A 24557-nucleotide genomic window follows, 5' to 3' on the forward strand; every position below is an offset into this window, starting at 1 on the left:
TGTGGTTCTCCTCCGTTTCGATTTCCTGCGTCTCTACTCTGCCGTCTCTGGTCGTGTTTCTACGGATCTTTGTTGATTTTGTTAGAGCGTGGTAATTGCTTTGGTTGTGTTCTTTTTATTTGGACCAAAATTGGTGTATGATTCGCAAGATCAGCTTCTTGTTTGGACCTCGAAACAACCCGGTCCGGGCAATCGGCAATCATCCTGCCATCTTGCGAGATTGAACCCCAAGCCAGCTTAAACTCACCTGGATCTGACACCCTCGGTGATTTTCTGGGCCCTTTCGGCTGGCACATGCCTTATTTCCGGTTCATGCATCGTCCACCATTATTGTTTTCTCGGAGTTGTTTTTTCGTTGATGTCCTTGTCTTGAGCGAAGCAAACGCACTCTGTCCCAAAACCTCACCCTGTTTTGTGGCAATTTCTTCGTTTGCGATAGGGATGAATCCAAAATCTCGTCCGTGAGGGAGGTTTCCTGTGATCTCGCGGAGGAATTTTGGAAACATTCTGTGCGAAAAAAAAACATATCTCGGTTGTTCTGTGTCGAACCAGTTTTGTGAATGAAGTGAATAAATACCGGAGCGATCTGATTTATTAAATTTCAAATTGTTCAAATGACGCATCTTTTAACTGTAATAAACCAAATTTGAATCATCACTGAAACGTTGCAAGATCAGCTTCTTGTTTGGACCTCGAAACAACCCGGTCCGGGCAATCGGCAATCATCCTGCCATCTTGCGAGATTGAACCCCAAGCCAGCTTAAACTCACCTGGATCTGACACCCTCGGTGATTTTCTGGGCCTTTTCGGCTGGCACATGCCTTATTTCCGGTTCATGCATCGTCCACCATTATTGTTTTCTGGGAGTTGTTTTTTCGTTTATGTCCTTGTCTTGAGCTAAGCAAACGCACTCTGTCCCAAAACCTCACCCTGTTTTGTGGCAATTTCTTCGTTTGCGATAGGGATGAATCCAAAATCTCGTCCGTGAGGGAGGTTTCCTGTGATCTCGCGGAGGAATTTTGGAAACATTCTGTGCGAAAAAAAACATATCTCGGTTGTTCTGTGTCGAACCAGTTTTGTGAATGAAGTGAATAAATACCGGAGCGATCTGATTTATTAAATTTCAAATTGTTCATTCTGGTATTCAAATTTTGTTCTAAAAAATATGTCATTCTACTCTATTTCTATTTAGAAAGGGCATGTGCATGCGAGAATCAATTTGTGCCAAATATAGATAATAAATAGAGACAAACATGGTCATTTTAAGTTCTTATTAATTTGTTCTAGAATTTCTAGGATGACTTGTATTTTTGGATGGAGGGAGATTTAGAAAGAATAAAAAAGTTTGGATCCTCAAAAGCTTGCTAAAAGGTCTCATAGCGTGTCTTCCATTTCTTTTAATGAAATACTTGCCAAGGCATGTTTTTGAAAAAAAATTATATCTTTAAAGATATAGTGAAAAGAAAACTAATATTAGAAAACTTCGTCTAAAACAACCGTCGCATGTTTATCTCATGCATATATGTCAAATCCATGTGAAAAATGCACCACATGGTTGTTTAAAAATATAATATAAATGGAGACATAAATAAAACAAGGAAATAAAGTATTGGTGAGAGAAAATTGCTGCTGGTGGGTGGTTAGTGTTAGTTTGGCGCGAGAGAAAAATATTGTTGATTGGCTAGAGAAGTAGCCAGCAGAACAGAGTGAGTGAACTCGATGTAGCCCAACTTGATTAGTTTTTCCTGTGCTAGAATCTGTCCACCGAGTTACAAGCCCTCGGCTTGATGTAAGTACTTACATTTTCCTAAATATACTTTAGGAATTAACTTTGTTATTCTTTCTATCGGAGACAACGACGTGATTTGTCAGCTTACTCCCTTTGTCAAAAAAAAAAGTCATCTTAGAAGTTTCAGGATAAATTAACAAGAAAGTAAAATAATCATATTTATCTCTATTTATAATATATATTTAACACTAACTAATTATTACATGCACATGCACTTTCTAAATAGATATGACAATTTGTTTTTGGACAAATTTTGTATCCTAAAGTGACTTATCTTTTGGGAAAAAAAAGTAGTTTTTTAGGCCCTCTTGTAGTGGGTAACAACGGACAACAAGGCACTAAGCTTTGTCTTGAGTAACTGTCATAGATAGCGAGGTGCATGTGATCTATCGGCTCAATTCTTTCGAAGGCTCGGTCATAGTAGTGGTAAAAAACCAGCTTAATTTTTTAGAAGTTCTCATGGGACCTTCACTGTGGGTACATCACTATCGGCTGCTTATGAATCAACTATGATAGTGTCTGCCGGCCCATCACAGTCAGTTCGCGGCTTGCGCCGGCATGATAGGTCAACTGGTAGTGACATTGGAGTCATCACTATGGTTCCTGTCACTATTGGTTCGTGACACAAACCAACGGTGATATTAGATCATTATTGTCAATTCGGGACATATGACCCGGCAGTGATGGAAATTGAAAAATTGCATAGCTTTAGCATTTGACGTCGAATGAAGATGAACTTTATGAAAATTATAATACACAACAAGATCTACAATTTTGCGGTTGTCATTTTTCTTTTGAAGTTGTTTTGATGGAGATATTTGATTCACAAGATTGTACAAGAGTTAATACCAAAGGATTTCATATGATATATAGTCACAAGTAAATGTATAGTGGTAGGATGGGGAAACAACTAAAACAAAAGTTGTACATCTCGAAAGTTTTTCAACTTTTTAGTTCACAATTTTTTTTGTTAAGAAGTCATTTTGATTTTGAGATATTTGATGCACAAGATTTTATAGAGTTCATATAAAAGGAATCCATATGTTCTATAGTCATAAATGACTATTAAAGTGAGTGTAGTGGTAGGGAACAATCTTAGATGGAGAAACGTCTAAAACTGGGCAGTTGAAAACTTTTTCATTTGAAATTATGTATCCAACGAAAATTATGTTTGATGTATCGCATTTGAAATTCAAACTTTTTAAAAAAGCACGGAGGAGAATCGACTAAATCAAAGTTCTATCCAACTTTGTAGTTAACAACCTTTTAATTTGAAATTATCTATGTAAGGAAAATTACATTTATATTTCCTTAGATCTGAAATTCAAATTCCTTACATGGCTTCGGATGGAGAGATAATCAAAACAAAATTTGCAAACCTCAAAAAGTTATAAAACTTTGTAATTGACATTTTTTTTCATTTGAAGATGTTTAGGGTACCAAATATGCATTTCAAAACCAGATAAATAAAAAATGGGGAGGACGAATATCCAAATAGACACAATTGTCTTATGGGTGGAGTTGATATGGGACCGACACATGAAGGTTGAGGCTGTGGGTCTCAAGAAAAAAATTCGGAGCGAAGAACATGTTTTTTTTAGGGGGGGGGGGGGGGGGGGGAGGGGGATACCACATGACTTTTTGCTGCCTTGTGGAGTCTGTTGGTATTAAAACTTTTTGCTATTTTGGTTTCTGAAAAAATCACTGCCACTTTCCTATCATGTGGGGTCTCTTGTTCAAAAGAATTTTGCTATCTGGTTTTCTAGAAAACATCATCACCCTCTCCGTTTGGCTGGTAAAAAGTAGGCTGATTTTGACTGATATTTGGTTGGTAGTAAAAAGTCGATTGATTTTAACTGACTCAATAATATTTGTTAATTTTATAACCAATAGTGATGAATCACATGGTCACTGACACTTTTCATTAAAAGAAACGACAGTTGACAAGGAGCCCATCGTCTTTCAAAGATCCTTGTAAAAGTAATAACAACAGTGAGTGCAACAATAGTAGACAGCTGACTCAGTGTCTCGAAAGTACTATTTATCTCACTGAACTATAGGTCGAGTTTACATTTCTACCTTAAACTCGAAAACCAGGTATTATGCCTTCTCGAACTCGTGGAATTGGATATATTACCTCCTGGGTGGGTTTTTTTAGTGGTTTTTCAATTTTTTTTATGTTTATTTTTGATAAATGTTTGAAAAATTATAGTAAATAAAAAACAATAAAATAAAAAATCAAATTTTGTTGTACTCCACATGAGTAAGTCTATGCAGTAAACATATGATATGATATAATTTAGAAAAAAAATATATTTTTAGTTAAGGTTTATTATTTTTTATAATTAATTCATATCTATATTTTCCACAGTCAATTATAGTGAAATTTTTATGGTGATTTAATAATTAAATGATTGAGATATAGTAAAAAACTTCATGCTTATTAGATCATGTATGTCTGAGTTATAGATCCAGGAGTTTAATTCTAAGCTATACGAGACTTTTTAATTTGTTAAGAATAAATGATCCAATCACCATGAATTTTTTACTGAAACTTAAGAATATAATTATTAGATCACATAAAAATTTCACCATAATTGGACCAAAAAAGGTGTGAATATGAATTAGTTACATAAAATTAAATATTTAAAATTAAAAATATAATTTTGCTAAATTATATCATACAATATGTTCAATGCACAGATCTTTTTTTTGGAGTCCAACAAATTTAATTTTGTGATTTAATGATTTTTAAAAAAGAGAAAGAGGGAAACCACTAAGAAAAACCACATAGAGAGGTCATATATCTAGTTTTGCGACTTTGAGGAGGTAAAATATCCAATTTTTTAGTTTAAGATGAAAATGTAAACTCGGCTTATAGTTTTTTTTTGAGATTACACAGTACAAATCAAACACTCATAACGCACGCACACTCACACCTCTATGAACATATGTACACAGAACCCTACCCATATGAGTATCTTCGAAGACTGAGTCGGCAAATCCTCGAGATTGACAAAGTCACCACAGGCTGAGGGGCTCGAGATTGACGCTGTCGACGGGAACGTCGCCTACCACTTAATGCACAACACCGTTAAATTTTAGAATATTCGTCCCATAGGGAGTCGAATCCAGAATTCAGGTGTTGCCGAGACTCTTATAACCACTAGGCTAAATATTATTTTTTTTTGGAGAAAAATCTGGATAGGTAGGCTTTGCCTATTGGGCTGTTTCAGGCCCACGCGGCCCAACGTAACTTGCGCTAGCACTAACCTAGTCCTACTGCAGTAGTACAGTTCCAGGCACACAAACGCGTGCAGCAGCCGTCGGTCCGCCGCCTGTGACTCTCGTTCCGCTCGTGACTTCTCTCTTCTTGCCGTCGTCAAGCTCCCCCACCGCCTGAAATTCCTTGGCCGTGGGTCATCAACTCGCACCTGGGAGTAGCAGAATCGGTCGCCCTTGTCCTTCTCTGCTCCCAATTTCCTGTTGGGAATCTATCTCGATTTCCTGTTGGAGCAGCGCAGCAGAGAGCGTGTTGGTCAACTTCAATTCAGCCCCTCACGAGCTACCTCGGCGGCGGAGGCTAATGAGCATGGAAGCAGCAAGGGGCGGCTCATCGAGCGCGCCCTCCGGCGGCGGAGTCTACGGCTCGCTCAAGGATTGGTTTCTGAACTGGCGGCGGCCACAGCATCCAACACCAACGGTGTACACCAGTGGCGGCAGCAAGTCAGGATCAGGTACAACCCTATCCAGCACCTACACATCCGGATCCGGGGCCTCCCACCTGTCATCCTACGACCATCGCCTGCTCAACGCGCTTGCCGTGGAGGAAAGAGCGGAGGAGCTCGCGAAAGAGAGGGCGGCGGAGCTCTGGGGCGGCGCCGACGACGGCCAGCGGCCGGAGAAATCCATGACCCCCAGTGGCAACTTCAGTGCGCTGGAGCGGTGGCTCATGGGACTGGACGTCGGCTGGGTGCTCTGCATCGCCGACGATGCCTCCGCCGCCGCAGCGGCGGGGGGCTTGTGGCACCTCTCCGGCGCCATGGTGCAGCGTGACTACGCGGGGAGGTGGATCCAGGCTCTCACTGTGATCACGCGCACCATCCTCCGAGCTTACTCGGACCCTTTCGGCTGTGGCTTGTCCGACCTGTACATTGTGCTCGAGGAAGATGAGCTTGCGACGACGGAGCAGGAGCAAGATCCGGATCAGCTCCAGCAGTCCCGCGCGCGGTTTGCCGAGGCAGCCATCTTGCGAATGCTCCCCTTTGTTGATGCCATAGCTGCTGCTTCCAGCATTGCCGGTGCCGGTGCCAATGGAGCACCGGCGCCAACGCCAACCGAGAGGCTGCAGGTACTCCTGAACGTGCGTGAAGCCTTGTCCAGTGCCTCGTCCGGTATCCAGCTATGGCTGCACTCGGCGTCCTCGGCAGAAGCCAAGCAGAAAAGCGATGAGGTGCTCGGTCTCCTGTCAGCGAAAGAGAGGAGATTAGATGAGGCCATCTGGAACGCCATGGAGGATCTCAGGGCTTGCATCCTGTCGGCACCGGACGACAAAGCTCTGTGGGGTGCTCAAAGCCCGCAGGGATCACCTGACGTTGTCAGGGTCACCCGGTCCCTGATAAACCACATCAGGTTGCTGTGGGGTAATCACAAGCTAGTGAGGCACATCGTCGGCGTAGCAGCTGACATTGGCGACTATGTCCCGGAGTATGACAGGATCAGCTACTTCCTCTCGGGACAGGAGATGAGCGCTGGCGAGCCTTTTGCCAGCCTGACGCTAGAGATGGTCTCGGCCTTGGAAGAAAAGCTTGCCGAGAGATCGGAGTCATTCCCGGATCACGGCCTCAGGGTCCTGTTCTTGATCAACAACACGTGCTTCATATGGCAGCAGCTTCATCCACTGCTGCTCGGCATGGAGCGCCACATGTCAGTGCTCGCTCGGAGAATCGAGGACTACATACAGAGGTATCTGCAGGTGTCGTGGGCGCCGGTGGTGTCATGCTTGTCCGATCTAGCACCGCTTTGCTTTGGACGAAATTATAACTCCTGCCTGGCTAGATTCGAATCAGAATTTCAGAAAACCTACTCTGCCCAAAAGCTCTGGAAGGTGCCGGACCCTGAGCTCAGGAGAAGGCTGCGGCAAGCTGTCACCGAGAGAGTGGTCTCAGGCTTCAGAGAGTACTTGGAACATGACAACATCAGCACTACACCCCCAAGGATCACTCTGACTCCACTAGAGCTGGAACACATGCTGCAAGAGCTATTCGAAGGATGAACAGAGGACAAAGTTACATTATATAGTCTCCATGTGTCTAGAGTATTTGTTTCATGGTGGCTTTAAGCCCCCTTTTGGATTGCGGGATTTTTTTTCTTTTTTTTCTTTCTGCATTTTCCCTGTGAAATTTATGTGTTTCAAAGGAGGCCTTAGTGGTGCTGCACCCTGTACTGCTGCTTGACTGCTTTAGAGTACCCTGGTTTCTGAAGTTTTGTTCTTTTCAATAATATATATCAATCTGGAACAAAGAGCTGTCAATATCTTTTGTCTTGAACCAGCATCAGTCCTATTCATATGCTCTTGTTTCTTTTCAGTAAATGCCACTGGATTTTCGCCTCACCAGAAAGATAAAGTTGCAGTACAAACACTTGAGTAGTATGTTCAGTCATTTTGATGGCATGTTAGATGAGTTCCGACTCCAGATGGTTTGAAAAACACAGGACAGCGGAACATTCTGTACATTTAGTTGCCACTTCTTCTTCTTCTTTTTTTTCTTTTCTTTTTTTTGCTGGGGAGTCTTCATATAATCATATCACTGGAAGAATGGTGAAAGCCTGCTAATATTGTTTCAGAATTTCTCAATGATGACTAGAAGGTCAATCACAACCAGTCAATCGCTTTGTGCCATTGTTTTGGTAGGATCTTGTTTTATGACAGAAAACAGACTCCTTATTTGTTGCAGGAATTAGAAAACAAGGCACTTGTTCATTAGGGTTAATCCTGCACGAAACGAATAATACAGAATCCCTACCATACAAACCTGTAGGAATCGAATTAATTCTTGTTTTTTTTACAGACTGCGTTCACTTTTCTTCACACTTATCTAAACACCATAATAAACTTGTTAGCATTCAGGAAAAAAACTACAAGGATCGCTGCACGTCTGATTTTACTAGTCCATTTATACGTAGCCAGAGATGAGCGTATTTATTTTCACAGGCGACAGGGCAACCGTGTGCTTTAATTGTAAGCTGTAACATTTTACTTGCTCAAAGTCAGCAGATGCTTTTTACAATCTACTACTGTACAGGTACGCAGAAACACCTTTGGCTACATCAATTTAAGTGGGCCTTACTGAACATGTAGAAAATGACCTTCCCTACATGTTGGTGGAGAGTTCTGGGCACCAAGCAAATTGAGGCAAGCACATATGCATCCATTGTTGATGTTTGCATGCCTAGTTCTTGGTTGATCTTTTACATGTTCTTGATTCCATGATAACATAACTATTCTTGCAAGTCCATTTCAGTTACTGTGGAATACCTGTTACCCCAAGAAAGGGTTTCCACAAGGTCCCCCAATTGCAACTTGGCCGATCTTACTGAATCCAAATCTTTCAACCATTCGTCTTGCAACACGTGAAACCTGCATAAAGTGCCCTGTTTAGTTGGTGAAAAGTTGTTGGTTTTGGTATTGTAGCACATTTCGTTGTTACTTGACAAATAATGTCCAATCATGGACTAATTAGGCTTAAAAGATTCATCCCGTGCTAATCAGTTAGACTGTGTAATTAGTTATTTTTTCAACTGCATTTAATGCTCCATGCATGTGTCTGAACATTCGATGTGATGTGTACTATAGAAATTTTTTGAGAACTAAACAGGGCCTCATTGGAAGCTACTGTTGTCACATTTTCTTGGCCGAAGATCACCTCTTCAGCAACCCTGCAAGCCATGAGATAGCTCAAACAGTTCATCACTCTGCACAACAGCAAGAATTAACGGTGCATAAATGAACAAAATTCTTCGTGAGAAGAGCACCTGCCACCAAGGGCTACAGCCATTTGGTTCTCAGGATAGCCCCTGCAGTCCTGCTGTACAATCCAGACTCGAGCCTTTCTTCGCTAGGAGCAAAGAATGTGAAATCCTGGCCACCAGGAATGATGAAAATCTTGGCTACAGGATCAAACTCTGGCATGAGGGCGCCAACAAGGGCATGACCTGCCTCTACAAGTGCAGAAGTTCAGAAACAGGTTAGGAACCTCAACACCAAGAGGAGTTATAACTTCTGGATATAATTTGACAGCATTTACCATGGTACGCTACAAGCCTCTTCTCCTCAGGAACAACAGCATTTTTCTTCTCGGGCCCAGCAATGATTCTCTCAAGAGCATCAGAGATCTCATCCTTACTGATTTCCTTAAGATCACGGCGAGCAGCAAGGATGGCAGCCTCATTCATGAGGTTTAGGAGGTCAGCGCCAGTGAAACCTTTGGGAGGAATTCCTTTTAATAGCAACCATCCCTCCGGGATGCCACTCTCATCCCTCATCAGAGGGATGCCTCTCTCCGGAACGATAGTGGAGGCAAGCGCTACCCTGAGATCGGACTCGAAGAATAGTAGACATCTCTCATCAGAGGGATGCCATTTAATAGTAATCCGACCCCTAGAACATTCACGGGCCAAACCCTCCATGTGTATCTTCGTTAGAAAACAGTAAGTCCTTATCGACAGTAGTACTATTAGAAGGTGCAGTCTCCGCCCTCCTTCATAAGCGGCACCCAACCACACTCAACCACGATTGGAACTGGGCAAGGTAGGGCTTCAACCAACTTTACTTTCGAGCCCTGAACTTTATGCAGGGGTACACCTAGCAAATTTCTCAAAGTCGACATCTTTCGCCAAAGCCTTTCCTCGTGAGTGGACCTATTTTTTGATAAAAAAAACATGAATTGTAAGCTCAAGTATACATTTAAAATGAACTCGAGATACTGGGAAAATCATGCTAGTATAACTTGTACCTAGAAAGGTTAGCAGGAGTAGATGGAGATACATTAAGGGCATAGCGCTCGGAATTCACAAAGCTAATAAACAACATATGTTCCACTGAGACTGGCCTTTTTTTTTTGAGATGGTACAACAAGGACACCACGACCCACACACACCACACGCGTGGGCATCCACACACACTAGGGAGAGGTTGGGAGGCTCAAAGCCTTCAGTGCGCGGGGAACCGCGCAGTACCACTGAAAGTGCACATAGAACCATGACATTGGTAGATTTAACAAATCACCATGATGACTTGTACATTTAAAGGGCAGGCAACTATTACATTCCAAGAAGATGTGGAGCATCTCAAGCGTCCAGGCTAACTATTGCAAAGATCCAATTTTTCATCTATGTTGGTCAATTCCCAAGCAAGGAAATAACCGGAACCAAAACCGAAATAACCGAAACCGAAAAAATCGGTTCCCTGTTCAGTTCCAGGAAGCATGGAACTGAAATAACCGATATAAGTTTGGTTCTTATTCTCGGTTAACTGAATTAACCGAAAGACCCGAATTACATAAACCTTGCATTTTGTAAGAATATATTTAGTTTATATGTGATCTGTCATATTTCAATTGCTATGTATTTCTCATACTATATCATTATTGTTCCCTTCTCAATTATTATTCTCTAAAATAGAGGAAGTATTGTCTAAATTTGCTATAGAACATGTATGTTTTTTTTTGTTATCTTAGTTTCCACTAAAAAGTTTCGGTTAGTTCAGTTAGAAGCAAAACCGAACCAAAATACTCGGTTCACAAAATTTCTTGAAGCCGATCGATTTCTATTTTTAAAAATCAAATTTTTTAAAAAACCGAGAAAATCAAACCGATCCGAAAAACTGAACGCCCACCTTGAACTGCATCAACGTCACTCTACCAATGCAAGTATCTTCAGTGGCAAGGGCTCTAAGCCGCAGCCCGCAAGGGAGCCCGTTTCGGCCCATTAACCACCAGGACCACCACGCTCGCCGCCTGCCGAGTTCCCCGGCGGCCAAAACCCTAGAACTCCTGCAAGGACAGAGGGAGAGAGGGACAACGAGAGGCAATGGAGAAGCTAGATGAGAGCAAGTTCGAGCAGCGGCTGGAGCTGTGGGCGCTACGCATCCCCCGCGAGCTCGCTTCCGCTGTCACCCGCCTCCTCCGCTCCGGGTAACTCTTCTCCCTTGGTCTAGGGTCCAATCCAATTAATCTTAGAACAGGAGACACGAACCGATGAATTAGCTATAGACCTATAGTATCCGTTGCGTTTGACATCATTGGTTTTCTCTCCTCATATGTGATTTTAGCTATCTACTGGATAAGCCACGGGTTAAGCCTGTAGTTGAGGACCCCGAGAGCGACAAGAACCGGCTCGTCGTGCTGTCAGAGAGGATTCAAAAGTTTGGTATGTTAATTCTTGAGTGGAGGCTGTCGATTGTGATTTTGGGAAATTAAGCTTGTGCTTGAATGTGGCTTAAATTTTACTTTATGAACTAAGCTAACATTGTTATCACCAAGTTACCAATTATCTCGGAATAGCCTGACATAGTGACATGCCGCTACTTTCATTAAGGTTTTAAGGCTATTTGAAACTTGTCCTGTAACTCCGAAAATCTTAAGTAACATAATCTGCTGTACTGATTATTCTCTCCATCTCAAAGGATAATAACTTATCCATGTTAACAGTGGTACTTGCCCTTTGCATCAGTCAGTGGAATGCTTATGTTAACTTCCATTGTATTTGCTTTGTAGATTTATCTGACATGCCACAGCAGATGCATGATTCATTGAAGCAACTATGCAATGTTGATGTTGTACCTTATACATTGACTCTTGGATATTCGTACTGGAGTGCAGGTCAGTTTGCCATCTTTTCTTTATGATATGATTTCTGTTCTATTTTTTGTATTCTGCTGTTTTATGGTACCATATCACTTTCCATATTTTGGTCTTTTATTAACTTTGCATAAAATTAAAAGTCTTTTTCTTCTTGACTAAAACAGAAATCACATTTCTCTCACTACTGACTGCTCTTAACCACTGATGATGTTAACGTCTTCCCTGTTAAATTTGCAATCTTTTAAGTTGACAAGCCAATTTAACCTTTTTATTTTTTTAATATTATTATGGGTTTGATCAATGCTTTCTATTTCCAACAGATCACATTCTGAAGCAAATCCTGCCTGCTGGAGTGGAGGTACCCTCTTCATTTGAGACAATTGTTAAGTATACTAAACTTTATGATGTGTTCTTCCACTTTTTGGTGTGATCTTGTTACTAAATTTTTTTGTATGGTTAAGTGCAGGTCATGTTGCTCATCTGAACATATCTGATGACTTGCTAGCATATAAAGAAGTCATAGCTAAGGTTATCTATGATGTAAGCATGCCTTTCTCTTTCTGTGTAACTTGTTCTATTTGTACATTCTTTTGAGTTTGTCTCTCAGCACGTGCATGCATAACCATGGCATGAAAATGGACCTTAGTAAGGTTCATTCTTAAATTTGCAAGCTCTGTAGATCGTCTCATACAGATTTGGAAGTATAGTCAGTTAATCTTTCTCCTTATTGTTGATTGGCTGGGACCATGCAATTTACATGAAAGTAGGATTAAGCGAAATGATACTGTGAGCAGTTAGCAGTGAAAACATGGGCAATCTCATTAACATATATGAAATTGTTGCTGCGCATCTTCACTATTTTATTAGTTAAATGATCAGAGTATGTGAAAACATCATAAAACATTCCATATACTAAACATTTACACTCATGTCTATATGCAGAAGAATTATCCAAGGATACAGACGGTGGTGAATAAAGTTGGGACAATTACAAATGAATTTCGAGTCCCAAAGTTTGAGATCTTAGCAGGGAAAAATGATATGGTTACTGAAGTTAAACAATATGGCGCAACATTCAGGCTTGATTATGGTTTGGTCTACTGGAATTCAAGACTTGAACATGAGCACATCAGATTGGTTTCCCTTTTCAAGAAAGGAGACATTATATGTGACATGTTTGCTGGTATAGGTCCATTTTCAATCCCAGCTGCTCAGAAAGGATGTGTTGTGTATGCAAATGACTTGAATCCAGACAGTGTTCATTATCTAAGAACAAATGCTAAGATTAACAAGGTGGAGGACTATATATTCACCTATAACATGGATGCTAGAGTGTTCATGCAAAGTTTGATGAGTGTTCCTGGTTCAGAAACTAGATCAGACTCTCAAGTAGCTGATGATGAATCATATCCTAAAGGAGGGATCCCTGCTAATGAATATTCGTCTTCAAATGGAAATCATAATGGCACCTTTTTTAAAAAAAGTTGTATTCTCCTCTGTCTAGTGTTTTCTTATGCTCATCCACAACACCAACTCTGCGTTTTACTCTACTTTTTTCTAGATGTTCGAGAGGACGGTCAAAATAGTGCAAATGGCTCCTCTGTGGCAAGCACTACTGCCAAAAAGCGACAACAAACTTCAAAAGAAGGTAACTATACTGTATGTCTGTATGTATTCTGCAATGTCTCTAGTAAGTTCAGTGTAAACTTGTAAAGAGGTCTATTATATGTTCATGTTCAATGTTTTGCGTGTACCAGAAAGAGCTATTTTCAACTTTAATTCAACCACTTTCTACATGATGTCTTTCTATAGGTGAACTTGATTGTCAAGATGGAGATGCTAGTCAAACAAAAAAAAGAAACAACAAGAGGGTAAGAGGATCAGGACCACCACTCACAAAGCCGTGGGAACACTTTGATCATGTACTAATGAATTTACCAGCTTCTGCTCTACAGTTCCTCGGTAATGTTTTATCTTCCCCATTAAGCTTTTCATTGCCATCTCATTGAATTGAATTCCCTGCCTTCAAATGTCATTCCCTGCTTGTGAATCCAAAATTTATTAGAGCTGTGACATTGTAAATTTGCGTTAAATGACTGGTCTACATTGAGTTATATCACTTGAGTCAAACTCTTCTTCTCAGAGAACTTCATGCTGTATTTCTGGCTTAAATCAGTATCCATCATGTAGCAAGATTTTAGTTTTCTACATTAAATATCTTAGAATTCTTCCTACAGGTAGCAAATATGTAATCACCGTTTGTATTTGAGCAAAAAAAAATATTAGTCACCATTTGGAAGAATATTATGTGCATTCTGTCTTCATTATTAGCTAGCTTCAGTTGCTTTGAGTTTGGTTGTTCATTGTATGTGGACCTTTCTGCAGATTGTTTTGATGGTCTTATCCAAAAGAAACACTGGACAGGATCACTACCTTGGATACATTGTTATTGTTTCATGCGATCAACTGAATCTGAGGAATCAATACTATCTGTAAGTTAGCCCCAATTTGATTATTTCTCAGATGTGATAAATTGTTTACTTGATTGCTCTGCTATTATGCACCACCTGTACTTACTGTCAGCTGTGTGGTTTTGCACTTTCATTTTAACATGAGCTCTTTTCCCTATTCAGGAAGCACAGAATAGATTGAATGCTAAGATAGCAGAACTGATATTCCATAGGGTTCGTGATGTTGCACCAAACAAGGTATATGTTGTGCCTATGCATTATTCTGGCTACTTGTATCTTAGACTAGATACACGCTTTTCTGTATTGTTGAATTTAACATATGACCTTGACCCAAGGCTATGGCTAAATATAAGCCGCAAAATCAATACACCCTCTGTTTTTAAATATATGATATTAGGACAAGTTAAATAGTTAAAAAAATAACTAATTAGCTTGTCCTAAGCGTCATATTTGAAAAGGAGGAGCTATAATTCCTCATAGTGAATGATTTTCACAAACAACGGCAGTTATTTCCATGGTGAAGGTTCTAAAATATTGATTTGAGAAAATAAGCCTTCTTTGGGATTGAAACTTGGATCATTACTGCACCACGACTGATACAAAAAATAAACTATTTCCCTGAAAGGTTAGGCCAACTTTAAGTTGGCAAGCAGTGGGAGTGCTTTATCTTTTTGTTGGAAGCTTAATGAAAATATGTTTTTCTTCAGGAACAGCAAGAAAATCACTTAGATTTAGTTGTATTGGCCATGACCAACATTGAGCTAATGCAAGTTGAGATCATTTTAGTTTCAATAGGCTGCCACAGTGACATGGATTGTTGTGACAATTAATTCAATGTTTTACAATTGTTGCAGGCTATGTTTTGTTTAAGCTTCAAGCTACCCATGCAGTGTTTGAAGGAGGACAATGAAAATCACATTCAATCAGTTGTCTAGCAGACGCCGCCATACTTTGATGCCTACGTTTTAACTGTTCCGCCTATGGTTTTTGGAGCTTTACTAAAGAAACTGGAACTGTGCTGGTAATTCTGGGGTTAGCTGCTGTAGATAGATCTGAATCGCCATTTCGTGCTGAAGACACATTACCAGATTATTTCTGATGCTCTGATGATCAGCTTTGATATAGCCACGGAAGATGTTTTGGTGGCTGCAATCAGGACGTTGGTAGTAGCACCATCTAATTCTGAAGCATGGTACCATTGGTTTACAGGAAGTGCACGGTTATGCTGTTTTTGCAAGGATTTGTATCTTCAGCTCATCTCGACTCCAAAGCTTTATCAGTAATCAAGTTTAGTTTAGTTTTTTTTTGCCATGTAAAAGGCGTCGCAGAACATCCAAAGTGTATGCCTTGTCAAGGATTTGCAGAGAATAATATGGTCAGAATTCACAGATGTTTATACTTCATAGTAGTACTTGCCTCTTCTCCACTAAAGTGCTTCAACTGTTTCGAGACAAAAGCCATATTAAAACCATCAAAATGTCACACAGGCTGTTACACACAGTGGCTAGAATTATCATGTTCACAGCTGAGCAATACTACAGTACAGTCAAGATGCACAACACATGACACTAGCCTGTACACAGTAGAATTCTTCTGGTATACAACACCACAACAGGCGAAGAACCAAAATTCTCGCGCTCTTTCTTTCAGCCAAGGTCAGGGACGATGAGGTAGTCCTCTTCGTCGTCGGTGACCTCGATCCGGGCCTTCTTGCTCTGGCGCACCCCGGCGCCGGCGCCGGCGCCGGCTTTGCTCGGCCTGTAGTACGCCGCGTCGCTTGCCGCCTGGGATCCGAAAAGCTCGGGCACCTCCGCCAGCGCCCTGCCGGCCTTGGGCGGCGCCTGGTCGTAGAAGAGGTCGATGTCGGCGAACCACTCGAGCTCCTTGAACCCGAGCGGCGACTCCTTCTGCAGCTGCAAAATACACAAGACGACCATGAGACCGGAGACCCGGAGGAGTTCTTGGACATGGACCGGATCGAGCTTGGTCTAGCGTCTTGCCTTGTCGCCGGACTCGTAGTCGGAGAACTGGAGGAGCTCGTCGACGGCCCAGCCCTGCGGCAGGAACGGCGGCGGCGAGGGCACCTGCTGCGCCGCCGCGGCGGAGACGGCGGGCTGCGGCGGCGGCTCGACTGCGGCCTTGGGCGGGGGGTGGTGGTCCGAGTCGTGGGCGTCGCCGGCGTCGCCGCACGCGGAGGCCGCGGAGGCGAGGCCGACGCGGATGCCGGTGGCGAGGTAGCGCTGGTGGTTGCCGGAGAGCGTGCCGGGGACGTGGATGGGCTCGTCGCAGTCCCGGCAGAAGAGCGCCCGGTCCTCCACACAGAAGATGAAGGCCGCCTTCTCCTGCGACCAGCGCGTAGGCGTGGCATGTCAGGACTGAGGTAGCCTATCTAGCCTAGATAGCACGGTCGATCGGCAACGAGCCGACGACGTACCTGGCAGACGTCGCAGCGGGGGAGCTTGGCGGAGAGCGCCTCGAGCGGGAGGCGCTGGTGCTTGCTGGCGAGCTTGTTGGCGGCGTGGATCTCGACGTCGCAGCGCGCGCACAGCGCCGCCTCGTCGGCGCAGCACACCACCGTGGCCGCCGCGGCCTCGCACGCGTCGCACTGGATCTTCATGGCCGCCGCCGCCGCCCCCACCGTGAACCTCTCAGCTCGCTGCTACCCTCCCTGTCTCGCGACACCTACTAGCCAATGCCAGGACGGATGGACGAAGAAGAAGATAAGGCTCGCTTGCTGGAAGGTGGTGGAGGAAGGAGGAGGGGAGATCCAGCGGGCGGGCGAGTGGCGCATATAAGCCGGCCACGCGAGCGAGCGAGCGAGCTTGTGGTGGAGGACTCGCCGGGGATACTTGTGGCCACGGGCGCCCGGCCCGTCGCCCGCCCTCGTGGCGTGCAGCCATGCCGGGAGCTCTCGCATGGACGCGCTGATTTTGATTTGATTTGATCTGCTGACTCGGCGGGCCGGATCGCCGTATTATTTTTCGATTAAAAAAGAAAGATCCGGGGGAACTCATGGTCGCGGGAGCTTCCGGGCATGTGCTACACGAAAATCTGGAATTTTTCGCTCCTTTTCTGGAAAAGATCGAGAACGTAGATGCAGTAGCAGACTGGCAGTAGCTTCTGGGTGGACGAAAATACCTCTGCCACAACAATTTCGTGAATGGATGTAGGGTATGTTCGTTCCCATGTTCGTCCATATAAAAATCTTAAGATTGTTTTGGGTGATTGGTCGTGCTTTTTCTGGAAATAAAGTAAACTTTGTCGCAACAATTTTGTTCCCATCAATCCGTCTGTCTGGTCTAACTTTGCTGATTGGATGTAGGTGCTAGCATGCTCGTCCATGTATCTAGAATGTACTGGCTGGTGAGTCAAAGAACTTAGTATTTATCAACGATCCATGCCTATTTCACTTCTTGATTTATATATTTCAGATTGTTCCTTTGTTTTTTCCCCTACTTATCAAACGGTTGTGGACTTGCATTTGTTTGCTGAACAAGCTAAGCGATTAGTTAGATAAATAAGGCGACCTTGTCAACCGAAAAAAGGCCCCGTTTCTCTCGGAAAAGGTCATGAGCACCCCTGACACCACCATTCGGCAACGCCAAGTTGCTCTCAGCTTGTGAATGGGTTTTTTCTCTCTCTCACGAGACCACATTGGAGATGTTAATTCGGTAATGTTAAAGGCCGCGACTGTGCCACACCATCACTGTTCTTATTCTATTGCGGCGCCGTGACTCGGTTTGGCGGTCGGAGAGCGTGCCCTCGGCAAGTTGTAGAAAGCACACATGTTATCATTTTCTCTCAAATTTTATGTTTCCTTTCTTTTGCCTAGAAGAAGGACAGGCCTGGCGCAGTGGTTAAAGTCACCCCACTGAGCCAAAAGGTCCTGGGTTCGAGTCAGCCTCTCTGCATGCAGAGGAAAGGCTTGCCTTGGTTATTCCTTCTCCAGACCCCACTCACGTGGGAGCTACCAGCACTGGGTCTGTCCTTTTTTTTTCTTTTGCCTAGAAACAGAACTCAGCATCTAAGACAATCTTTGTGTTAATTTATATCTTACTGTACCATTATCTTAGAGCATCTCCAACAACCTCTCTTTCCCTAATAAACTAATAATATTGGAGAGAAGATATATTCCAGCAGTTTTCCAAAACATCTCCTTTTATCTAATAATTATTTGATTTGTCCCAATATTTCACCCCAACTCCCCTCAAATAAAGGGAGAATTTTGGCTCTCTTAATATATTAGTAGTATTGGGAGGAGGTTATTGGAAACTCTAAAAGCATCTCTCCCAACAATATACGAAAGTGGTATTTGGGCATCCAATACTATCTTATTGGGAGATGCTTATTGAGCAACTGCTGGAGATACTATCTTATTGGGAGATGTCTAGCATATGTATAGAAAAATCTATGAAGAAAACTAAAATGACTAATAATTTGGAATGGAGAGAGTATATCATAGTGGATTCACCTCCAAGAGTATAGATATTATGACTACTAAATGAAAATATTTCTCAAATGGCCCGCGTTGATCTTCTTTAGAACTTTTCTTAAATTACAAATTGATGGCTGCAACCCTGCGACCACAATGCTCCCTTCTCCCTTCGTCCCTAAATAACTGTCGATGTTGGTGCGCATGCTACAAATTTAGTTCGATTTGTAGAAAATACATGCAAACATTTATATTTTCAAATAAATTTATTAGAAACTAGATTTGAAAATCTTTCCAATGATACTGCTAATTTTGTACCATAAATATTAATATTTTTCTAATATATATTTAGTTAAAGTTGTTTCTCGGGATATGAAAACGATAGATATTTAGGGATTGAAGCAACCTAATCATGGATCAATCATGATACCAAAAATAAAAAAAAAATGAAGAAAACAAAACTCCCTAGGGCCATCGGCAGCCACAAATCGCCTGTCCCACGCGTTAGACCGACACCGACGCGGCGACGCCCCTAACATACTGTACGTCTGTACCTACACGCAGGCGGCGATCGATCCGCTCCTTAAACCGCCCGGCCGGCCGGCGCGCCAGCCTGTGCGCCGACTGCCGCAGGCATGGATGGATCCCGTCAGGATCCGCCGCTCGCCGCCGCCGCCGCGATCGTCCGGTTGGCCGGTCTGAACCGGCGGCTCCGGCGCTCGTGGCCCAGGCCGCGCGGCGCGTCCGCCTCGCTGCGGTCTGCGTACAGCGCATTGATGAGCCGAGGTTGACGCGCGAGGCGAGCGATGGGAGATGGATCATGGATGGGTGAAGGGGAGACTGGGCGGGTGGATTTTGATTTGCCGCGAGCCTACTGCTGCAGTGCAAGTGGCGATGCGTGCGAATGCGATGCTTATCCTGGCAACTGCTATGCTGGATCGATCGCCGGGCGTCTTGGTTGGACGGGGGGGGGGGGGGGGGGGGGGTCGGGGGGCCATGGCCCATGGGAAAAGCGTACGCCTTTTGCTGTTCATGGATGGATTCAGCAGCAGAGAAATTCGGCGCACTGGTGACGTAGAGATGGGTCGTGGATTGTTGGCTTTGCTAACCCCTTTTTTTTTTCTTCTGTTTACAGGCGTGCAAAAATAAAAGGTGTGTCTCGAAAAAAAAAGTACATGCAACTATGCGAGGGAGCCTGCAATCGGAGCACGACAACTCACCGACCGAACACAGTTGCTGCTTTGAGCCCGGCAAACGAACGTGCAGGTGCAGGCAAGAAGGTGGCCGTCCTTTTATGGCACAAACCGTAGAATGGAACGGAATGGCGTTGCAGGTTCTTCAGGTGACGCGCCTTTTCCCAGCAGTTCATCCTTTGTGGCTTGTGCAAATGGCTTGGTCAGTTCGAGCTTTCGGTGAAGTTGCGCAGTAGGGTGGGAAAACGGAAACCAAGAATTACCGTTTGGATAAAACAAACCCCAAAAAAAGCATATAATTAAGAAAAGAGATAGAAGAAAGATTTTTTCCCCAAGAAGTAGGGGGCCATATTTAACTATTTTGGTTAAAATATTTATTTTATTTCAGTGATATAATAATTTCTACATTTATTATATATATATAATTATTTTCTCCTTCATTTAGGATTTTTTTTCGCTTCCTAGGTGTAACCCATTACAAATTGATTGCAACTGGGCTTGTATGGCTGGCCGGGCTTCCATAATGGGCCTAGCCCGTATGGAACCCCACACTGCCGAAATGTAGCCCAAAAACACCAGAACGCGTTCCCGGTACACTGACAACGACGGCCCCACCTGTCAGTAAGAGTAGCAAAGCCCTGGCATCGACACCATCCCACATCGGCTCGACACCGTCCCCAACCTCTCCGTCCCGCGCCGCCGCCCGCCACCGTCCTCGCGATCTCGCCGGCGCTCGCGGAGGACTCGCCGTTTTCTCGGACATGGCGTCTCCACCACCTGCCCTCGAGATCCTAGGTACCCTCCTCCGCCCCGCCTCTCTCCTTGCCGCGTTTTCCCGTCCTATCTAGCGTTTGCGCCCCGCGCCCTTCTGACGGAATGCTCCAACCCCGCAGTGCGCGAGCCCGACGGCTTCTCGGTGTGGTCCGGCCCGCCCTACCCGCCGGGCACCACCAGCCCGCCGCAGAGGCTCCCCAAGACGGCGTGCAGCGCCACCTCCTTCTCGGCCGACGGTGCCCGCCTCCTCGCCACGGTGGCCTCGGCCTCGGCCACTGTTTACGACTGCCGCACGCTCGCCGTCGTCAAGTGCTTCGAGCTCCCGGGACTCCTCGCCGCGGCGCTGTCGCCCACGGGGGCGTATCTGCAGACCTTCCAGAAATCCTCCTCGCCGCAGGAGAAGAATGTCACGGTCTGGCAAGTCGACACCGCTGTCGCCCTCTACCAACACTACCAGAAGAGCATGTCTAAGGCCACCTGGTTCGTGTTACTTAAGCCCTGTTGGTACTTATGAATTATGCTGCATGAACTCTGATCCCTTGATTTTGCTTGTGGAGCCATGTCAAATAAAAACGTAATTACAGATGTTGATATATAGTATCTGTTTGCCAGCATGATAGGTGCTTGCTTATTAACTACGTTCTGCACATTTGCACTTGCGATCCTTTGTTAGCACCATTTCTACGATATGGTAGCTGCGTATCAACTCCCGAGCAGTTGTAAATAATCTATTGCTGGTTGTTCCTATCAAAATCGGTGGTATTTCTTTGGAACACTGGTAAAAACAACAAGATTTCACACAATTGGAGACAATAGAAATATCTCCTAGCATCCAATCCTTAGTGATTTCATTGGGTACTGACTAAGCTTTTTATCCTGTTCTCTGTGTTTGATATGCTAACATTAGCTCTTGATCATTGTATATCAATTCTTCATTAGCTGCACACACAAGACTAGGGGAAAAACCACAACTTGGGACGGGTAAGCTTGAGGTGCATTTCAGTTTTTATGATGCATGGCATGCTGGTTGAACTTGCAGGCCAATGATCCAGTTTTCTGCGGATGAGTCAGTCGGTTGCCGGATGATGCCTAATGAGATACAATTCTTTGATCCAAAGGATTTCATAAAAGGGGTTTTGAGTAGGATAAGAATGCCTGGCATAGCTGCAATGCAGCTAGCAACTGCACCAGGATCTCATGTTGCTGGATTTGTCCCAGAGGCTAAGGTCTGAGTTGTTATGTTTGTATTTAGGTGACTAGATTGTGTTTCCGCATACTAGTTTCAAAATCTCACTGATATTTCTAACTCTGATTTCATGTAGGGTATTCCAGCCAGTGTTCAGATATTCTCTTGCAACAAGGATGCTCAAAATCAAGTTGTTGCTCGCAGGAGCTTTTTTCGCTGTTCCACTGTTCAATTACACTGGAACAAGGGGTCTACTGGACTACTTGTTCTTGCTCAGGCTGATGTTGATAAAACCAACCAGAGTTACTATGGTGAAACCAAGCTGAACTACTTGACAACTGACCGGGCCTTTGAAGGAATTGTTCCTCTTAGTAAGTTCTTACATCTTAGGTTTTGACAAGATTTTTCCTTTAATTTCTGGTCTCTGACCCTATCGTGTATTGGCAGAAAAGGATGGGCCAGTGCATGATGTCCAATGGTCTTCTTTGGGCTCTGAATTTGCTGTGGTTTATGGATGTATCCTTACATTCACTGTGTTTTTGTGCAATGTAGAATTTTGATGTAACATTTAACCTTTTCTGCTTAATTTGTCCTTTTAAAGTGCTCCTTAACTTCGTCTCAGTTATGCCGGCCAAGGCTACAATATTCAACAAAAAGTGCAACCCTCTTCTTGAGCTTGGTGAAGGACCTTACAATACCATAAGATGGAACCCCAAAGGACGATGTATCCTAAGAATAATTTGATGAGTCAGTGTAGCTGTGTGTTCTAGTTTGATAATGGGTGTGGGTATATCTGGTCTTATCTAGTATGAAAGTTGGGCTGAGCCATATAGATTTTACAAAACCTCATGCTTTATTGATATCCTTGACCTCATTGTCTCTACCAGTTGTTGTGTTAGCAGGATTTGGTAATTTGCCTGGTGATATGGTATATTTCTTCACCAAACAGATATTTTTAGCATTACCCGTCATTCTGAAAGTTTGAAATTTACTGAATTGAGGAAATAATACCCTTATCATCTTCTTAACCTGTAATTTGTTAGAGAAGAAACTGCAAAAACAAAAACAAGCGTGCCTAAGCTATCTAGTTACACTGTACTTCATTGGGTATTTGGTTATTTTCCTCACAGGCGTTCTGGGATTATTCAGAAAAGAAATTGGTGGCGAAAACAAAGGCAGAATGGTCTGTCACAAGTGAATGGTCCCCTGATGGTCGTCACTTTATGACTGCTACAACAGCTCCAAGGCTCCAAATAGACAATTGGTACATTTACTGCATCTCTATCGTTTAATGGAAACAGTTTAACACCCTTACAGCCTTACTGAATCTGAATGAGACTCCTGTTGCAGTATCAAAATATTTGACCACAATGGATCTTTGCAGTTTAAGAAGATGTTTGAAAAGCTGTATCAGGTATCTCAGCATAACCATGGTGCTATGCTTTCTAGTTTCTACTATTTTGGCCTTACACTGTAGTAACAAAATGTTGAACTGCAGCCACACATTTATGATTATTATTTTTAAATTAATCAGGCTGATTGGAAGCCCGAAACACCTGAAAGATTTGGTGACATTACTGACCTGGCAACTTCTTTGAGTAGCTTAAAGATTGAAGAAACAAAGAAACAAGGTTCTGGTGTTGTCTTAGATTGCATGTCAGTATGTTCTGACCAATTTGATATCTGATCCTGACTACTACAGTTTCAGCACAAGGTTCCAAATCAGCACAAACCTCAAGCAAGGCCCCTCTGACTGCAAGTACAGCATCGAAACCTACAGCGTACCGTCCACCTCATGCAAAAGGTTCTGCAGAAGTTCAGGATAAGGTATATCTATATATGTATCTGTGAGTGAATGTTATTATATTTCACACAACTTGCAGGACCATTTCTTATTTGCACCATTGAGTTGACCAGACCTTAGTTATCTTGATCATTTCATCTTCTTTAAACTGCTATCAAGCACACTGTCATGCTTTTCCTTAACAGTTTGTTTCTGCCAGGCTTGGCAGGTTGCAAACATTTGGTCTATTGTCATATAATTCCTTGTTGCCACAGTGCCATCAGGAATAATTAGGGCATGGGTCTCGTTCCTAATAAATCTAGTGATGGGCATCCATGCAGAAACTTGCAACTGGTTGACACTGATAAATTTTTTTATTTATGTTCAGTTAATTATCTTTCTTTATCCATGTCGCACCAATTTGCAATAGTACCTGTCATAGTTCATGCTGTGTAAAAAAATATTTTATTGTTTGACATGGTAAATTGACTTATTATTTGTTGTTGGTGCGTTGCAGCTTTTTGGTGGACTTGCTCCTACAGGGTCAGTTTCTTCATTTGGCATTTACTCTGTGCTTATGTTGTAGTTTACCCCTAAAACTAACCAACTGGCGTTGACGATGGAACAGGGGAGAGATGAGCAAGAATGCATTGAGAAACAAGAAGCGCAGAGAGAAACAGAAGGAGAAAAAAGCTGCTGAAGCGTCAGGCAGTCCTGCTGATGAAAGTTGATCCACTGGTTCTATTCCATCAATGTGCGGCCACAGAGCGTGACTCATACAGCAACAAATAATTTCTTTCAATCGGGGAAATCGGCTGTTTGTCTCGTGTATGTTTTGGCGTTTACAGTCTGAAACTGATCGTAGTTTGGCACCAACTGTGGCAAATTTTGATAGAATTGTATTGAGGATTTGTACTATATACAACCATATCGGACAGACAGAAGTGAGCCCATCTCATTTACCTTATTTTGTTTTGTGGATGCTATGATTTGAAGAGCACAATTTATGATTATTTCATTGGAAATGTCACTGCTGCTCTAAAACATGGCTTATAGGCAATAGTAG

At 43.3% G+C, this 24557-nt stretch overlaps 4 protein-coding genes and 1 pseudogene across 7 annotated transcripts; 3 read left to right on the forward strand and 2 right to left on the reverse strand.

Moving 5' to 3' along the window:
- The first annotated feature begins 5090 nt into the window (after positions 1 to 5090).
- LOC120707716 lies at positions 5091 to 7341 on the forward strand. The gene has a single exon (XM_039992712.1). The coding sequence runs from the start codon at positions 5376 to 5378 to the stop codon at positions 7062 to 7064; it is 1689 nt and encodes a 562-aa protein (XP_039848646.1). The 5' UTR covers positions 5091 to 5375; the 3' UTR covers positions 7065 to 7341.
- A 684-nt stretch (positions 7342 to 8025) lies between these two features.
- Positions 8026 to 9692, reverse strand: LOC120707724 (annotated as a pseudogene).
- Positions 9693 to 10742: 1050 nt separating this feature from the next.
- Positions 10743 to 15513, forward strand: LOC120707732 (tRNA (guanine(37)-N1)-methyltransferase). Of its 2 annotated transcripts, XM_039992732.1 has the most exons (11): positions 10743 to 10983; positions 11121 to 11218; positions 11566 to 11670; positions 11973 to 12035; positions 12119 to 12192; positions 12595 to 13117; positions 13214 to 13300; positions 13465 to 13614; positions 14038 to 14144; positions 14286 to 14360; positions 14978 to 15513. In XM_039992732.1, exons 1-11 carry the CDS (start codon positions 10880 to 10882, stop codon positions 15056 to 15058), a joined length of 1467 nt encoding a protein of 488 aa, XP_039848666.1. In that variant the 5' UTR covers positions 10743 to 10879; the 3' UTR covers positions 15059 to 15513. The 2 variants fall into 2 exon arrangements, with proteins under 2 accessions (XP_039848666.1, XP_039848673.1); XM_039992739.1 differs by lacking the exon at positions 11121 to 11218 and having other exon boundaries at positions 10746 to 10983.
- LOC120707747 (B-box zinc finger protein 25-like) lies at positions 15497 to 16942 on the reverse strand. Its single transcript, XM_039992747.1, has 3 exons — positions 16558 to 16942; positions 16124 to 16465; positions 15497 to 16036 (listed from the first exon to the last, which is right to left on the reverse strand). The coding sequence occupies exons 1-3, from the start codon at positions 16738 to 16740 to the stop codon at positions 15770 to 15772; spliced, it is 792 nt and encodes a 263-aa protein (XP_039848681.1). The 5' UTR covers positions 16741 to 16942; the 3' UTR covers positions 15497 to 15769.
- A 3421-nt stretch (positions 16943 to 20363) lies between these two features.
- Positions 20364 to 24509, forward strand: LOC120707756 (eukaryotic translation initiation factor 2A). 3 transcript variants are annotated; one of them, XM_039992768.1, is made up of 13 exons: positions 20364 to 20543; positions 20642 to 21002; positions 21562 to 21748; positions 21845 to 22079; positions 22156 to 22224; positions 22331 to 22432; positions 22596 to 22636; positions 22839 to 22972; positions 23059 to 23122; positions 23243 to 23339; positions 23417 to 23535; positions 24009 to 24034; positions 24120 to 24477. In XM_039992768.1, the coding sequence occupies exons 1-13, from the start codon at positions 20510 to 20512 to the stop codon at positions 24220 to 24222; spliced, it is 1572 nt and encodes a 523-aa protein (XP_039848702.1). In that variant the 5' UTR covers positions 20364 to 20509; the 3' UTR covers positions 24223 to 24477. The 3 variants fall into 3 exon arrangements, 2 of the variants coding, with proteins under 2 accessions (XP_039848702.1, XP_039848694.1); XM_039992760.1 differs by having other exon boundaries at positions 20377 to 20543; positions 23411 to 23535; positions 24120 to 24509; XR_005689087.1 differs by lacking the exon at positions 23243 to 23339 and having other exon boundaries at positions 20377 to 20543; positions 23411 to 23535; positions 24120 to 24509.
- The last annotated feature ends 48 nt before the right edge of the window (positions 24510 to 24557 follow it).

The sequence above is a fragment of the Panicum virgatum genome, chromosome 1K (genome assembly GCF_016808335.1).
Source record: "Panicum virgatum strain AP13 chromosome 1K, P.virgatum_v5, whole genome shotgun sequence".
NCBI classification, from domain to species: Eukaryota; Viridiplantae; Streptophyta; class Magnoliopsida; order Poales; family Poaceae; genus Panicum; species Panicum virgatum.

What these genes read in the sequence shown, in the direction of transcription:
- LOC120707756 (XM_039992760.1), top strand. Translation starts at nt 20,510, where the DNA reads ATGGCGTCTCCACCACCTGCCCTCGAGATCCTAG. An exon ending in AGCATGTCTAAGGCCACCTG is followed by an intron (nt 21,003 to 21,561) that starts GTTCGTGTTACT and finishes TTGAACTTGCAG; the next exon opens with GCCAATGATCCAGTTTTCTG. An exon ending in ATGGAACCCCAAAGGACGAT is followed by an intron (nt 22,433 to 22,595) that starts GTATCCTAAGAA and finishes TGTCTCTACCAG; the next exon opens with TTGTTGTGTTAGCAGGATTT.
- LOC120707747 (XM_039992747.1), bottom strand. Translation starts at nt 16,740, where the DNA reads ATGAAGATCCAGTGCGACGCGTGCGAGGCCGCGGCGGCCACGGTGGTG. An exon ending in CCCGCTGCGACGTCTGCCAG is followed by an intron (nt 16,466 to 16,557) that starts GTACGTCGTCGG and finishes CGCTGGTCGCAG; the next exon opens with GAGAAGGCGGCCTTCATCTT. An exon ending in ACTACGAGTCCGGCGACAAG is followed by an intron (nt 16,037 to 16,123) that starts GCAAGACGCTAG and finishes TGTATTTTGCAG; the next exon opens with CTGCAGAAGGAGTCGCCGCT.
- LOC120707732 (XM_039992732.1), top strand. Translation starts at nt 10,880, where the DNA reads ATGGAGAAGCTAGATGAGAGCAAGTTCGAGCAGCGGCTGGAGCTGTGG. An exon ending in ACCCGCCTCCTCCGCTCCGG is followed by an intron (nt 10,984 to 11,120) that starts GTAACTCTTCTC and finishes ATGTGATTTTAG; the next exon opens with CTATCTACTGGATAAGCCAC. An exon ending in CTCTTCATTTGAGACAATTG is followed by an intron (nt 12,036 to 12,118) that starts TTAAGTATACTA and finishes GGTTAAGTGCAG; the next exon opens with GTCATGTTGCTCATCTGAAC.
- LOC120707716 (XM_039992712.1), top strand. Translation starts at nt 5,376, where the DNA reads ATGAGCATGGAAGCAGCAAGGGGCGGCTCATCGAGCGCGCCCTCCGGC.